The following is a 14,413-nucleotide window of genomic DNA, read 5'->3' as shown; positions in this document are numbered from 1 at the left end:
TCTTGGGTTGGCTCAGTAAGAATACAGTCTGGATCTTCCATTGGTACATCAACTAAATCTTCCCTGACTGATGTGGCCTCTTAAATTAAAGATAAGCAATCATGACTGGGTTCTTACTCATCTTGGGGTGGCTCAGTAAGAATACAGGCCGGATTAATTGCAGTACAGTGCCGAAAGGTCAGTTTAGGATTGCCTGTGATTTGAGTGGGTTCTGTCGGATAGAGGGCCAGTCCACATTGCCCTGCACTGGGATCTCAATCGGATCAATGGGAGTATAACCCACTTGGGAGGGGTTCTCTGCCCACACATGAGGATCCACATAGTCAGGTATGTCCGAGCCAGTATGATGCTGTAGAGTCGTTAAGACCTTCTCGGGGTCCCCATGAAATTGGACTGTTCGGCCATGTTTTACGATTTGCACATCCCGGCTGGTAGGGTCAGCCTCATCTATGGCCTTGCGTACCATAACTCCCAAATCTTTAGCATGGTGAGGGGCTAATACTTCACGAGCAATATGCGGTGCCATTGTTAGGGGCTGTTTCCACAGATTCTTATCCACTTCCACAAAATCTGCCTCTCTTTCCAGTCCAGTCACTCTAGCCCTTAATAGAATTCCCTTCACTTCCCCTTCGTGATCCTGATAAAAGTTCTGCAGGTCCTGATTCTTTCCACTGGGATCGTATGCTAGGGTCACGTGATAGGGTGCCTGCGGCAGGTCCAGAGACCACCACTGAGGGGTTCTAGTGGTATAATACTGCCGCTTAAGGGTTTCCTGTTTTACAATAATCCCATCATCTCCACACTCCAAATGCAACTGGAATTTGCAGAGGAGGTCTCTAGCCATCAAGTTACAGTCCAGATTGGTAGTGATGACAAATCGATGTTCTATCAATTCTTCTTGGTAACCCACTTTAACTAATTCTGACACCGGGAATGTCGAGATTTGTCCCAGGAATCCCGAAAGTTCCTGTGTTTCAGTAGAGGCAGGGAGTTTAAGCTTTGATTGTACAGAAGACATGAAGGCTCCCGTATCTATCAAAAAGGGTTGCCATTCATTCAGAATTTTTAACGATATCATTGGTTCGTCGTCCGGGGAGGATCCCTGTACAATCAAGCTGTGTAGTCAATTGGGGGACAAGTGACCAAAGGGGTTGTTCTGGGAGAAGTTAGTGTAAAATCCTCCTCTCCCCCCTTGCCCCCCTCCTTTCCCTCCTCTTCCTCTTCCACGCTGATGGTAGGGGCAATTTTTAATCCAATGTCCTTCCTGCCCACAATTAAAACATCCATCTCTCCTTTCCCAGCCCCGACCTTTTCCCATACCAGGCCGGGGACAGTAGGGTGGTCCGTAATTAGCAGGGCCCGGGCCATTTGGGTGTTCGATATAACCGTATCCCTGCTTATTCACCCAACCAGGCACGCAATACTGCGGTTCCATCTGGTATCCCCTTGGATCGGGTTTTGGTCCTTCCATCTGAGGCGGCTCTTCCCTTCTAGTCACGTATTCAGTCTTGACTCGGGTTGGGGGCGCACCTCCCCCCTCCCCTTTCTTTTCCTGCCAATAATATCTAACTGCCCTTTCCATTTGTCCGGATAGCGTGAGCAATCAAATAGTTGTTTGAAGATCACAGACATCTATAGAGGGGTGGTCTGCAGCTTGTTGTGCATCAGGGTTTGGCATTGGTCTGACAGGGAATTGGTGTCGGGACTTTGGGATCTTGGAAATCATTTCTAGGCTGGAGGATGTTTCAGAGCTGTCTGACTGCTTGACAGTTCTGCGTCTCGATCGGCGGGGGTGTTTGCTATGTTTTTCACAACTTGGACTGGTAGATTGACTAGAAGATTTACGGGACTGTCTGTGATGTCGAGATATGAGATCTGGTTCTTTCGGCTATATTGCTTGTGAACTGGGGATCCGAATCGCTATCAGAGGATGAGGAGTCAGTTTGGGTTAGTTGCTTTGGTGATATGTGGTTGTTCCTAACTCCTCTCGCCGAAGTGTAAGGTGGAGGGTGTTGGGAAGAGGACTGGAGCAAGAGGCCAGGGGGTGCGGGAGGCGCCGTTGGGCGCTGAGTCAGTGGCCACTCATCAATTTCATCATCAGCCTCGGTTAACACAATGCCAGCCATTTTAACTCGTAGTTGATCAATACCTTTCTCAGAGGTCCCAGAGGATCTCTTAGTAAGTTTCTCGTGCACACATTCTTTTTTTAAAGACGTCTACAGTTTTAACATGTGTTCCCTCTGTCAATGCAAGTCCGAATTTAATAGCATTTGTTTGCCAACTTGACAGAAGTGATGCATCTTTTAATTTCTGACAATAATGTCGCCAGGTTGCAATTAAATTTTTAGCCCCTTCTCCTCGTCCCCTTCTCCAAATTAATCCCTGTGCTTTTTTTTTTGCTACCTCTACGCTTCTAGTGCCACCTAGAGGCCACTGGTCATCCCCTAATAATTTATTCAGGGCTCCTGATAACTTTCTAAAGTCTTCAGCTCTTTCAGGGAATTCCTCACATAGCTTTTGTAGCGGACTATCCGCATCCGTGGTTTTATCGAACTGATTACCCATTTTCACGCTGCTCCTCGTATTACTGTGTCGCTACGCGTTCGTGTCGTCGTGCAATTTAAACAAACTTAAAAATAGACACAGACTTTACAGAAACTAACACTGACTTTAACTAACTCCAAATAACCAAACTTTACTAATGCTAACACTGACCCGCGTCGCCGCGCGATTTAGGATACTAAACTACCACGTCGCCTCGCAGTTCACGTCGCCGCACAATCCGCGTCGACCCGTGGCTCGCGTCGCTGCGCGAGTTAAGATACTTAAAACTTTAAAAGATAAACAAGGACTTCTAACACTTACCCGCGTCGCCGCGCGATTTCAATACTTAAAACTTTACTTAAAACTCTAAACACTTAAGACTTACAAAGACTTACTGACATTAGCACTGACTTTTGCGATTCGCGTTGCTGCGCCTCTACGTCACTACGCATTGGCGTCACTGCGCGTTTACGTACTGCGCGTCTACGTCACTGCGCGTTCGCTTTCCTGCGCGTTCGTTTCGGCCCTTCTCCTCTCGGCCGGACGCTCGCGCTGCTGTGCGTCTCGCGTTGTTTGTGCGTCTGCGCCGCTGCGCGTTCGCGTCGGCCCTACCTTCCGAGTTGCTGCGGGGGTTTTTTTTAAATTCAATCAGAGCCTAGACGGGCCAAGTGATATACAAGGTCGACGTCGTACCTGAGTTGAACACCTATCTTCTATTTAAATCCCCATTTTATTCCCTGTGAGCCTAATTTTCTAAAGTCTTATGAGCCTCAATTAATTTCTTTCAGTCTCCAAATTTCCCTATCCTTTCGCGTTACTGCGCAGTTTAAATTCAATCAGTCAATAAAAGCCCTAATTTAATGGAGTTTTTCTGCCAACTGGACAGGAGTGATTTTATTTTTTTTTACTGCAGTGGAATTTTTCTCATAATTTAAAATCTCAGAACATTTAGTACGTTATTTTTTTTCATAACTAGAGAGAAGTCTGGCACGTAAGCTGTGGACTGCTTTTCGTTATCTCAATTGTTCCAGCCTCAAGGTCGTGTTATTTAATATAATTTTTTTTTGGAATCCTTTTGAATCCATCTCATTTGCTTTGCTGTGCCTTCTCTGAATGTTTTCTTTCAACAAGTTTTTCTTTTTTTTTAACCACCGGGACCATGTAATTTTTTTCTTTTAACAAACCTATCCTTTGTGCATTTCCTGGCTCCGTAACTTATCATCCGAATATACGTAATTCAATAAGGTTCACACTCTTAAAATTCCCACATACAGGACAACACTACGAAGGGTTAAAACAAACTTTCATTCTGTTTGAGATAAAACAAACCACAACTCCCCGGCTTTTTTTTTACAGTAAAAATCACAGAAGCATTTCTCATTTAAACAGACATTCACAAGAGTCTCTTTTCTTTCCTATTAATTTTTGGATCCATGATTGATCATCTATCCCTATCTAGCTCTAACTATAACCTATCTTTCCAAGTCGCCGCTTGGTTTGCGTCATCGCGCAATTTCCCTATCTCTCTATCCCTATTCTAAGTTTGAAAGGTATTCACCAGATTGTCCTGGATCTCGTTCAGACACTACCTGAGAACCAGCGAGTGGCCACACTTTCCTCAGACTTTTGAAACCGGGGGAAACTGGAGCAGTATTGAAATCATACTCACTCCAGTGGCCACTTTCCCCTCGTCTCGTCCAAGGCTAGTCTGGCTCTTAATTCACAAGTTTTCGTCAGTCGTCCGTTGAGATCCCACTTCTGACACCAAATGTTAATTCCTGGATTCTTTTACCTCAATCTGGTTCAGTAAAATTACTGAGTCGAATACCTCTTGTGCTTTGAACAAAGCAGTCTTTATTACCGGCCAGTAAGACCTATCAGACAGAAGATATACTCTCTGGATAGAGCGTACACACTCCCTACGGATAGGTGAAGTTACATCGTAAAGCGTCAACAGTTATACAGTTTTGAAATCAGATAACAAAATACAAATGGATTGACAGTCTAACTCAGCCACTCATTAGTCAATCTATATGAGATGTTTTTTATGAAAGCTCAAGCATTGCCTCTAAATGTTTCAATCTAGTGGTGTGACTATTAACTGAGACCTTGCAATTCTGCAGATTTCTTTCATGTTACAATTAGATGTTATTGGCAGGATTTAGTGACTTGAAACCTTGAGAAAGACTGTTAGCTATGCTGATGTTGCACTATTTGCAATCTGACATTCTCCCAGCTATTCTTCCATGGCTTATACATTTTCATATATCCCGTTTACTTTACTGTCCTTAATTCCATATATTCCGTTCAGATATCCACACCTTTTACTGTGTTTTTTCCCCAAGGTGGATGACCTCACACTTTCTGACATTGTATTCCATCTGCTAAACCTTAGCCCATTCGCTTAACCTATCGAAATCTCTTTGTAACCTCTCTGTGTCCTCTACACAACCCGCTTTCCCACTAATATTTGTATCATCTGCAAATTTTGTTACGCTACACTTTTTGCAGCTGACCGAAGATTTGGAAATGTATAAACTGTGAAGAAAGGTTGTCGCAGCCATTGGGAGGACAGAGACAGACTGGTGGAATGGGCAGATGAGATTTAACGCAGATAACTGCTGCATTTTGGAAGGAAGAATGATGAGAGGCAACATAAACAGAATGGTACCATTTTATAGGATGTGTTACAACAAAGACACCTAGGGAATCACATACACAAATCTTTTAAGGTGACAGGACAAGTGAATGAAACTGTCAAAAAACATATGGGATCCTGTGCTTAGTAACTTTATTTATAGAGTAACAAAACAAGGCACTTATTCTGAATCTTTATAAATCTCGGATTCGGCCTCAGCTGCAGTATTATTTCTACACTTTTGGAAGGATGACCAGAATTGGAGAGGGTGCAAAAGAGATTCACCAGAATGGTACTATGGAGGAAAGATTTCAGTTCCGTCGAGAGACTAGATAAGCTGGGATTGTTCTCCTTAGAGCAGAGAAGGTTAAGGGGATATTTGATTGAGGTGTTCAAAATCATGAAGGCTTTTGATAGAGTAACTAAGGAAAAGCTGTTTCCACTGGCAAAAGACAAAGGGTTAACATAATTGGGAAACAATCGGAGGGGAGATTTATTTGTTTTACAATGGGTTGTGATGATATGGAACGCGCTTACCGAAAGGGGGCAGCGATTCAACTATCTCTGTAATCTCCTCCAGCTCCACAACCCCCCGAGATGTCTGCACTTCTCTAATTCTGCCCTCCTGACCATCCCTCATTATAATCGCTCCACAATCGGTGGCTGTGCCTTCAGCTGCCTGGGCCCCAAGCTCTGGAACTCCCTCCCTAAACCTCTCGCCTCTCCACCTCACTTTCCTCCTTCAACCCGCACCTTAAAACCTCCCTCTTTGCCCGAGCTTTTGGTCATCTGCCGCAATTTCTTCCTACGTGGCTCGTGTCAAATTTATCTGTTTTGTCTCATAACACTTCTGTGGGATATTTTACTTCTTTAAAGGCGCTGTATAAATAGAAGTTGTTGTTGTTATGGTGGAAGCTGATTCAACAGTAACATTCAAAATGCAACTAGAAATATACCTGTAAAGGAAAAAATACAGGTCTATGGGGTAGAGCAGGGGGGCGGGACTAAGTAGATAAGTCTTTAAAGGAGCAGACACAGGCAAGATGGGACCAATGTCTGTGCTGTAGGATTCTATAATTTCAATATTTGAAAAGGCTGATGAATGTGAGATACTGGAACTCAACTTCAGTGCCATTCACAGACAGTGACTGTCACACCCACCGTACCACACACACCCACACAGTCACAACATGGAACTGTATCTGAATTACAATGTGAGTTCCAGGAGAATATTAAACTATTGGGGAACACAGAAATAATTACAAACTAAGTGTCAAGATCATGGCAAATGGAATAAAGGGCCCAAGTTACTGGTGGAGTTGAAAAAGGCACACCTCCGTGCAATGCGCCGTCTTGTTAAGACTAAAAAGCACGCTAAAAACTAACCTTATAATTCTCCCCACTCCAGGAACCTTGGCGTGGCGTAGCAAAAGCTGTGGGGGGTGGGGGGGCGCGGAGCTAGGGCCGTGCCGGCTCAACCCAGCTGGCAGGGGCTAGGGATCAGAGTTCTTCTGAGTGCCAGCAGCGTTGCGCATGCGCGTTGGAGCGTGCGCGCATGAGCAATGGCTCAGCAGGGCACTTTTCCCCCAGTCTGTCTTTGAATTATATCTAAAAGAGCAGGCAGGCAGACACAAGCTGCAAAATGGTGTCCTTGTACTGACCTATACTTTTAAGGCTAGGTGTTGGGCTTAACAGTGGAATGCAGAGACCCATTGGATATTGGTGGAACTGTACTGAACCGGTTAACTATATTTTTACTTCAATGAAACTGGCTTCCTTAACCCAGATTATTCATGGATCCACATTTTTTGTGGGGGGGAATCCAATGCCGTTGGTCATCGAGCCTGGGGTGTGTATACTGCAGAGTGCAGGTGATAGAGTGAGACCCCTATATTCCCAGTGAGTTCCGCTCCTGTAGGTGTCTATTAGTCAGAAACCTTGCTTCTCAGCCTGTTTACATTGGAGGAAGTTGAGATATTTGTGTACGACTTCAGTTTATGGAAGTTTGTCAGGTGATTTCCTGAAATGGAAGTTGGATAAATTGCATTTGCGATAAATATTTCTTCAAACCTGGCATTGAAACAGTTACTTTTGGGTCACATCAGGAGTAATCTATTTTGAACCCAGATACATTTCTGGCAGATGGCACATTGTGAAAATGAACCTGATGGTTCAGTTATTTCCTACTGCCAAAGGTTTTCTTCATATATGCTCGTACGAAAAGTCATTCTTTAATATGCAGGAGAATACCGTGACTGCAACAAGACTATATAGATGTTTCGTCGCTCGTCAAAGGAAATGCCATTCAGATTGAAGGTTGTCAGAATTGCATATTACTGTAATCATTTGTTCAGCCTCCGTTCAGCCTCCCACTTCCCTTCCGTTCAGCCCCCAACCCCACCGCGTTCAGCCTCCCATTCAGCCTTCAGGCTCCCCCCTCCCTCCCTCCTCCTCCCCCTCCAGCTCCACCTCCCCCCTCGCACTCCCTCCCTCCCCCCAACCCCTCACTGTCAGAAACACAGAGAGACACGGACAGAGACACAGAGAGAGGCTGACAGAAACACATAAAGGTCGGCCTTCTATTTTTTTATTTGTTATTTGCTCTAGGTAAAGGTTTTTCAGAACTTCCAAAAGTGGTCACTTACTCCATTCTAAGTTAGTTTGGAGTAAGTTTTCGCTGACGAAACTTGCAAAATAGGCCTAAGTAGCTGGACACACCCTCTTTTGAAAAAATATACCTGAACTAAAACGAACCTAAACTAACTTACTAGAACTGGAGCAAACTAAGTGCCGAGAATTGCGATTCCTAAGATACTCCAAACTAAACTAGTTGCTCCAAGAAAATTGGAGCAACTCCACCCGAAACTTGGGCCCATAATGTGGAGAAATGTATCCACTTTGGTAGGAAAGATAGAAAATCAGAATACTTTTTAAAATGGTGAGAGATTGGGACGTGTTGGTGTTCAGAACGACCTGGGTGTCCTTGTACACGAATGCCAGTTAACATGCAGCTACAGAAAGTAATTAAGAAAGCAAATATGATGTTACATAGAAACATAGAAAATAGGTGCAGGAGTAGGCCATTCGGCCCTTCTAGCCTGCACCGCCATTCAATGAGTTCATGGCTGAACATTCAACTTCAGTACCCCATTCCTGCTTTCTCGCCATACCCCTTGATCCCCCTAGCAGTAAGGATCTCATCTAACTCCTTTTTGAATATATTTAGTGAATTGGCCTCAACAACTTTCTGTGGTAGAGAATTCCACAGGTTCACCACTCTCTGGGTGAAGAAGTTCCTCCGCATCTCGGTCCTAAATGGCTTACCCCTTATCCTTAGACTGTGACCCCTGGTTCTGGACTTCCCCAACATTGGGAACATTCTTCCTGCATCTAACCTGTCTAACCCCGTCAGAATTTTATATGTTTCTATGAGGTCCCCTCTCATTCTTCTGAACTCCAGTGAATACAAGCCCAGTTGATCCAGTCTTTCTTGATAGGTCAGTCCCGCCATCCCGGGAATCAGTCTGGTGAACCTTCGCTGCACTCCCTCAATAGCAAGAATGTCCTTCCTCAGGTTAGGAGACCAAAACTGTACACAATACTCCAGGTGTGGCCTCACCAATGCCCTGTACAACTGTAGCAACACCTCCCTGCCCCTGTACTCAAATCCCCTTGCTATGAAGGCCAACATGCCATTTGCTTTCTTAACCGCCTGCTGCACCTGCATGCCAACCTTCAATGACTGATGTACCATGACACCCAGGTCTCTTTGCACCTCCCCTTTTCCTAATCTGTCACCATTCAGATAATAGTCTGTCTCTCTGTTTTTACCACCAAAGTGGATAACCTCACATTTATCCACATTATACTTCATCTGCCATGCATTTGCCCACTCACCTAACCTATCCAAGTCGCTCTGCAGCCTCACAGCATCCTCCTCGCAGCTCACACTGCCACCCAACTTAGTGTCATCCGCAAACTTGGAGATACTACACTCAATCCCCTCATCTAAATCATTAATGTACAGTGTAAACAGCTGGGGCCCCAGCACAGAACCCTGCGGTACCCCACTAGTCACTGCCTGCCATTCTGAAAAGTACCCATTTACTCCTACTCTTTGCTTCCTGTCTGACAACCAGTTCTCAATCCATGTCAGTACACTACCCCCAATCCCATGTGCTCTAACTTTGCACATCAATCTCTTGTGTGGGACCTTGTCGAACGCCTTCTGAAAGTCCAAATATACCACATCAACTGGTTCTCCCTTATCCACTCTACTGGAAACATCCTCAAAAAATTCCAGAAGATTTGTCAAGCATGATTTCCCTTTCACAAATCCATGCTGACTTGGACCTATCATGTCACCTCTTTCCAAATGCACTGCTATGACATCCTTAATAATTGATTCCATCATTTTACCCACTACCGATGTCAGGCTGACCGGTCTATAATTCCCTGTTTTCTCTCTCCCTCCTTTTTTAAAAAGTGGTGTTACATTGGCTACCCTCCACTCCATAGGAACTGATCCAGAGTCAATGGAATGTTGGAAAATGACTGTCAACGCATCCACTATTTCCAAGGCCACCTCCTTAAGTACTCTGGGATGCAGTCCATCAGGCCCTGGGGATTTATCGGCCTTCAATCCCATCAATTTCCCCAACACAATTTCCCGGCTAATAAGGATTTCCCTCAGTTCCTCCTCCTTACTAGACCCCCCGACCCCTTTTATAACCGGAAGGTTGTTCGTGTCCTCCTTCGTGAATACCGAACCAAAGTACTTGTTCAATTGGTCCGCCATTTCTTTGTTCCCCGTTATGACTTCCCCTGATTCTGACTGCAGGGGACCTACGTTTGTCTTTACTAACCTTTTTCTCTTTACATATCTATAGAAACTTTTGCAATCCGTCTTAATGTTCCCTGCAAGCTTCTTCTCATACTCCATTTTCCCTGCCCTAATCAAACCCTTTGTCCTCCTCTGCTGAGTTCTAAATTTCTCCCAGTCCCCAGGTTCGCTGCTATTTCTGGCCAATTTTTATGCCACTTCCTTGGCTTTAATACTATCCCTGATTTCCCTTGATAGCCACGGTTGAGCCACCTTCCCTTTTTTATTTCTATGCCAGACAGGAATGTACAATGGTTGTAGTTCATCCATGCGGTCTCTAAATGTCTGCCATTGCCCATCCACAGTCAACCCCTTAAGTATCATTCGCCAATCCATCTCAGCCAATTCACGCCTCATACCTTCAAAGTTAGCCTTCTTTAAGTTCTGGACCATGGTCTCTGAATTAACTGTTTCATTCTCCATCCTAATGCCTTTATTACAAGAGGATTTTAGTATAACAGTAAGGACGGCTTACCCTGGTGATACCGCACCTGGAGTATTGTGTACAGTTTTGGTCTCCTTACCTCAGGAAGAATATACTTGCCATCGAGAAGGTTCACCAGACTGATTCCTGGGATGGTGCGATTATCCTATGAGGAGAGATTGAGTAGGCTGGGCCTATATTCTCTGGAGTTTAGAAGAATAAGAGGTGATCTCATTGAAACATACAACATTCTTACACGGCTTGACAGGGTAGATGCAGGGAGATTGTTTCCTCTGGCTGGGGAGCCTAGAACCAGGGGTCACACTCTCAGAATAAGGGGTATTTAGAAATAAGGTGAGGAGGCATTTCTTCATGCAGAGAATGGTGAATCTCTGGAATTCTCTACCCCTGAGGGCTGTGGAGGCTCAGTATTTGAGTATATTCAAGACAGAGTTCGATAGATTTTTTAATATTAAGGGAATCAAGGGATATGGGGAACGTGCAGGAAAGTGGAGTTGAGACAGAACATCAGCCATGATATCATTGAATGGCAGAGCAGGCTCGAGAGGCTGAATGGCCCACACCTGCTCCTAATTCTTATGTTCTTATGATCAAGGAACTCATTCCCGGGAGTCCTTTCATGCCCTGCCACAGCATTGAAACAGCCTTTTATCAAAGTCACAAATGACATCCTATGTGACTGCGACCATGGTAAATTATCCCTCGACATCCTTCGCGACCTGTTCACATCATCCCCCTCCAACACCTCTCCTCCTCCGGCCAGTTGTGTGGCAGTACCCTCGGCTGCTTCAATCCCTTTCTATCCAGGTGTCACCTGCAATGGCTTCTCTTCCTGTGCCCCCAAGGATCTATCCTTGGCCCCCTCCTACTTCTTATCTAATGCTGCCCCAGGTGACATCATCTGAAAACACAAGGTCAGTTTCCACATGTAGGCTGATGAAACCCACCTCTACATCACCACCACCTCCCTCGAACCCTCCAATACCTCTGATCTGTCGCACTGTTTGTATGATATCCAATATTGGACGAGCAGAAATTTCCTTCCGTACCAGCCTGAGTCCACCTGCTGCTGAAGCCCCCATCCATACCTTTGTTACCGCTAGACTTGATTATTGCCATGCTCTCCTGGGCTGCCTCACATCTTCTACCCTCAAATTTAATGGAGGAAGGCCAATGGAATCTTGGCCTTTATTGCGAAGGGGGTGGAGTATTAAAAACACAGAAGTCCTGCGACAGTTATAGAATATTGGTGGGGCCACACCTGGAATACTGCGTGCAGTTTTGCTCTCCATTTTTAAGAAAGGATATACTTGCTTTGGAGGCAGTTCAGAGAAGGTTCACTAGGAGGATTCCGGAGATGAGGGGGTTGACTTATGAGGAAAGGTTGAGTAGGTTGGGCCTCTACTCATTGGAATTTAGAAGAATGAGAGGTGATCTTATCGTAATGTATAAGATGATGAGGGGGCTTGACAAGGTGGATGCAGAGAGGATGTTTCCACTGATGGGGGAGACTAGAACTAGAGGGCATAATCTTAGAATAAGGGGCCGCTCATTTAAAACTGAGATGAGGAGGAATTTCTTCTCTCAGAGGGTTGTAAATCTGTGGAATTCGCTGCCTCAGAGAACTGTGGAAGCTGGGTCATTGAATAAATTTAAGACAGAAATAGACAGTTGCTTAACCGATAAGGGAATAAGGAGTTATGGAGAGCGGGCAGGGAAGTGGAGCTGAGTCCATGATCGGATCAGCCATGATCGTATTAAATGGTGGAGCGGGCTCGAGGGGCCGTATGGCCTATTCCTGCTCCTATTTCTTATGTTCTTATGTTAAACAATATTTGCAGTCACATCTAACCACTGAAGATATGTTTCGAGTTTATTTCTGTGGCCGCCCATACCCACATTTATCTTCACAAGATAGTAACGTTTTTTGTCAGGATGAACTTGAGCTCATCCAAAGCTATACTTCCGGTGTCCTAACTCGCATCAAGTCCCGTTTACCCATTACCCTGTGCTCACTGATCCACATTGGCTCCTGGTCTGTAATGCCTCGATTTTAAAATTCTCATCCTTGATTTCCAATCTCTCCATGGCCTCACCCCACCCTGTCTCTGTAATCACCGACAGCCCTCCGAAATCTCCAACTCCTCCAATTCTGCCCTCTTGTCCGTCCCCGATTTCAATCGCTCCACCACTGGTGGCCGTGCCTTCTCTTGCCAAGGTCCTAAGCTCAGGAATTCCCTCCTTAAACTTCGCCACCTCTCTACTTCTCTAGGTCCACCTTTGAACACGCTCCTTAAAACCTATCTCTTTGACAAATCTTTAGGTCAACTCCGCTGATATCTCCTCATATGGCTGGGTGTCACATGTTGTTGGATAACACTGCTGTGAAGTGGCTAGGGATTTTCGACGAAGTTAAAGGCGCTATATAAATGTATGTTTTTGTTGTTAGGCTTTGGGCATTCTGGGATTCAGCAGACAGTGTGAGAGACGCTTATGTCCACATCGATAGCAGAACCGCCCCGGAATAGACAAAACAATTGGTTTAAATCAGTTTGAAATTTTTCAACAAATGTTGCATTTATTTTAGTTCTCATCGGTTATTTTGTGACTGTGTGAAGTTTCACTGAACTGACCCACAATATAATCCTCACCTTCAGAAATATCAGTCCGTCTTTTTGCTCCATCTGTTTCTGCAACTTTGAGAGCTCCTCCTGAATAGAATTTAAATTATCTTAAATTTCCCGAAGGTTTTTCTCCATTGTTTCTACAATCTTCCCCTCTTGTTCCCTGAGATCTCGGATTAAACGCTGCTCTTTCTCAGTGACAATCTGGTGCATTTTAGTGAACTGGGATGTGATGCGGGTCTGCAGACTGCTCGACTGTTCCTACCAAATGAAATGTGAAACATAATTAATGTACCGTGATAGAAGGAACAAAACTAACCGAAATCACCAAAAATCAGCTCAGGGAGACCTTCCCCTAACTCCGGAAATCTGCTGTTTCTGTTTTAATTCCGTCTCTAGAGCCGCCGATTTCTTCTCTGTGAGAGAATCTAAGGAAGATTTCAGCCGATCCTGGGATTGGGAGAGAAAATCACAGAATGAAAGTGTTAGACCATAAAAATGTGATAAAATAATCAGGTGGTCCAATGTGTTCCCTTTTACCTTGTAGATTCCAACAGCTTCTTTAATGGGCAGTTTCACAAAACAGCTTCAGTTCTTCCTGATGTTCCTCACAGTGAAGTTTACTTTCCTTCTCTTTTTGATTCAGTTTATCTGCTCGAGCTTTCTCGGCCAGATTCGCTAAGACCCGATTAATCGTGAGGTTTATTTCTGGAAACTCCGCTCTACATTCTGGGCAGGAGTTTGTCTCCTTCTTTTCCCAACACTGTGTGATACAGGAGCGGCAGAAGTTGTGCCCGCACTCCAGTATTACCGGATCGGTGAAGAAATCCAGACAAATGGGACAAATTACTTCCCCAGTCCATCTCTGGGCCTTCTTTTTTCTGGAAGACATGTTCACTCCCAGCACTTCCTGATTCAATCCGCTGTCAGGTTGGATGTTACTGAGCTGCTGAACACCTTCAATTCCACGATTTCCCGATAAATTCACTGTAATACTCAGGGAACTCCTGTTATATACTTGTCTCTGTCCCTCGACTTATACACAGGGGGACAAAACCTGGAGCAGTATGAAGGAAAAACAGGGAGGGGAATAATGGAACCCTGGCCGGGAGGGTGACAGTCCCTGGGGTGTGGGCAGTGAGAGGAGGGAGAGAGAGGGAGGGAGGAGGCAGGGAGCCAGATTCCACTGCACTTTGCTCCAGACGGAACTCACTGCCGACCACAAACCCTCTGGTGACACACGGTGTGAGATAGAGATCCATAAACTGAATTGTGTTAAT

General features: G+C 44.9%; 1 protein-coding gene across 1 annotated transcript in view; it reads right to left on the bottom strand.

Moving 5' to 3' along the window:
• Positions 1-14,025, bottom strand: part of LOC139230641 (E3 ubiquitin-protein ligase TRIM39-like) — a 75,509-nt gene extending 61,484 nt beyond the window's left edge. Inside the window, exons 1-5 of the mRNA XM_070862453.1 lie at positions 13,758-14,025; positions 13,674-13,693; positions 13,494-13,583; positions 13,278-13,394; positions 13,161-13,220 (exon numbers count right to left, since the gene is read on the bottom strand). Of these exons, the coding sequence (XP_070718554.1) occupies positions 13,161-13,220; positions 13,278-13,394; positions 13,494-13,583; positions 13,674-13,693; positions 13,758-14,025 (555 nt within the window). The remainder of the gene's footprint in view (positions 1-13,160; positions 13,221-13,277; positions 13,395-13,493; positions 13,584-13,673; positions 13,694-13,757) is intronic.
• Positions 14,026-14,413: the final 388 nt, after the last annotated feature.

The sequence above is a fragment of the Pristiophorus japonicus genome, chromosome 19 (assembly GCF_044704955.1).
Source record: "Pristiophorus japonicus isolate sPriJap1 chromosome 19, sPriJap1.hap1, whole genome shotgun sequence".
Classification (NCBI taxonomy): Eukaryota; Metazoa; Chordata; class Chondrichthyes; family Pristiophoridae; genus Pristiophorus; species Pristiophorus japonicus.
This window is presented reverse-complemented; position numbering and strand designations above follow the sequence as displayed.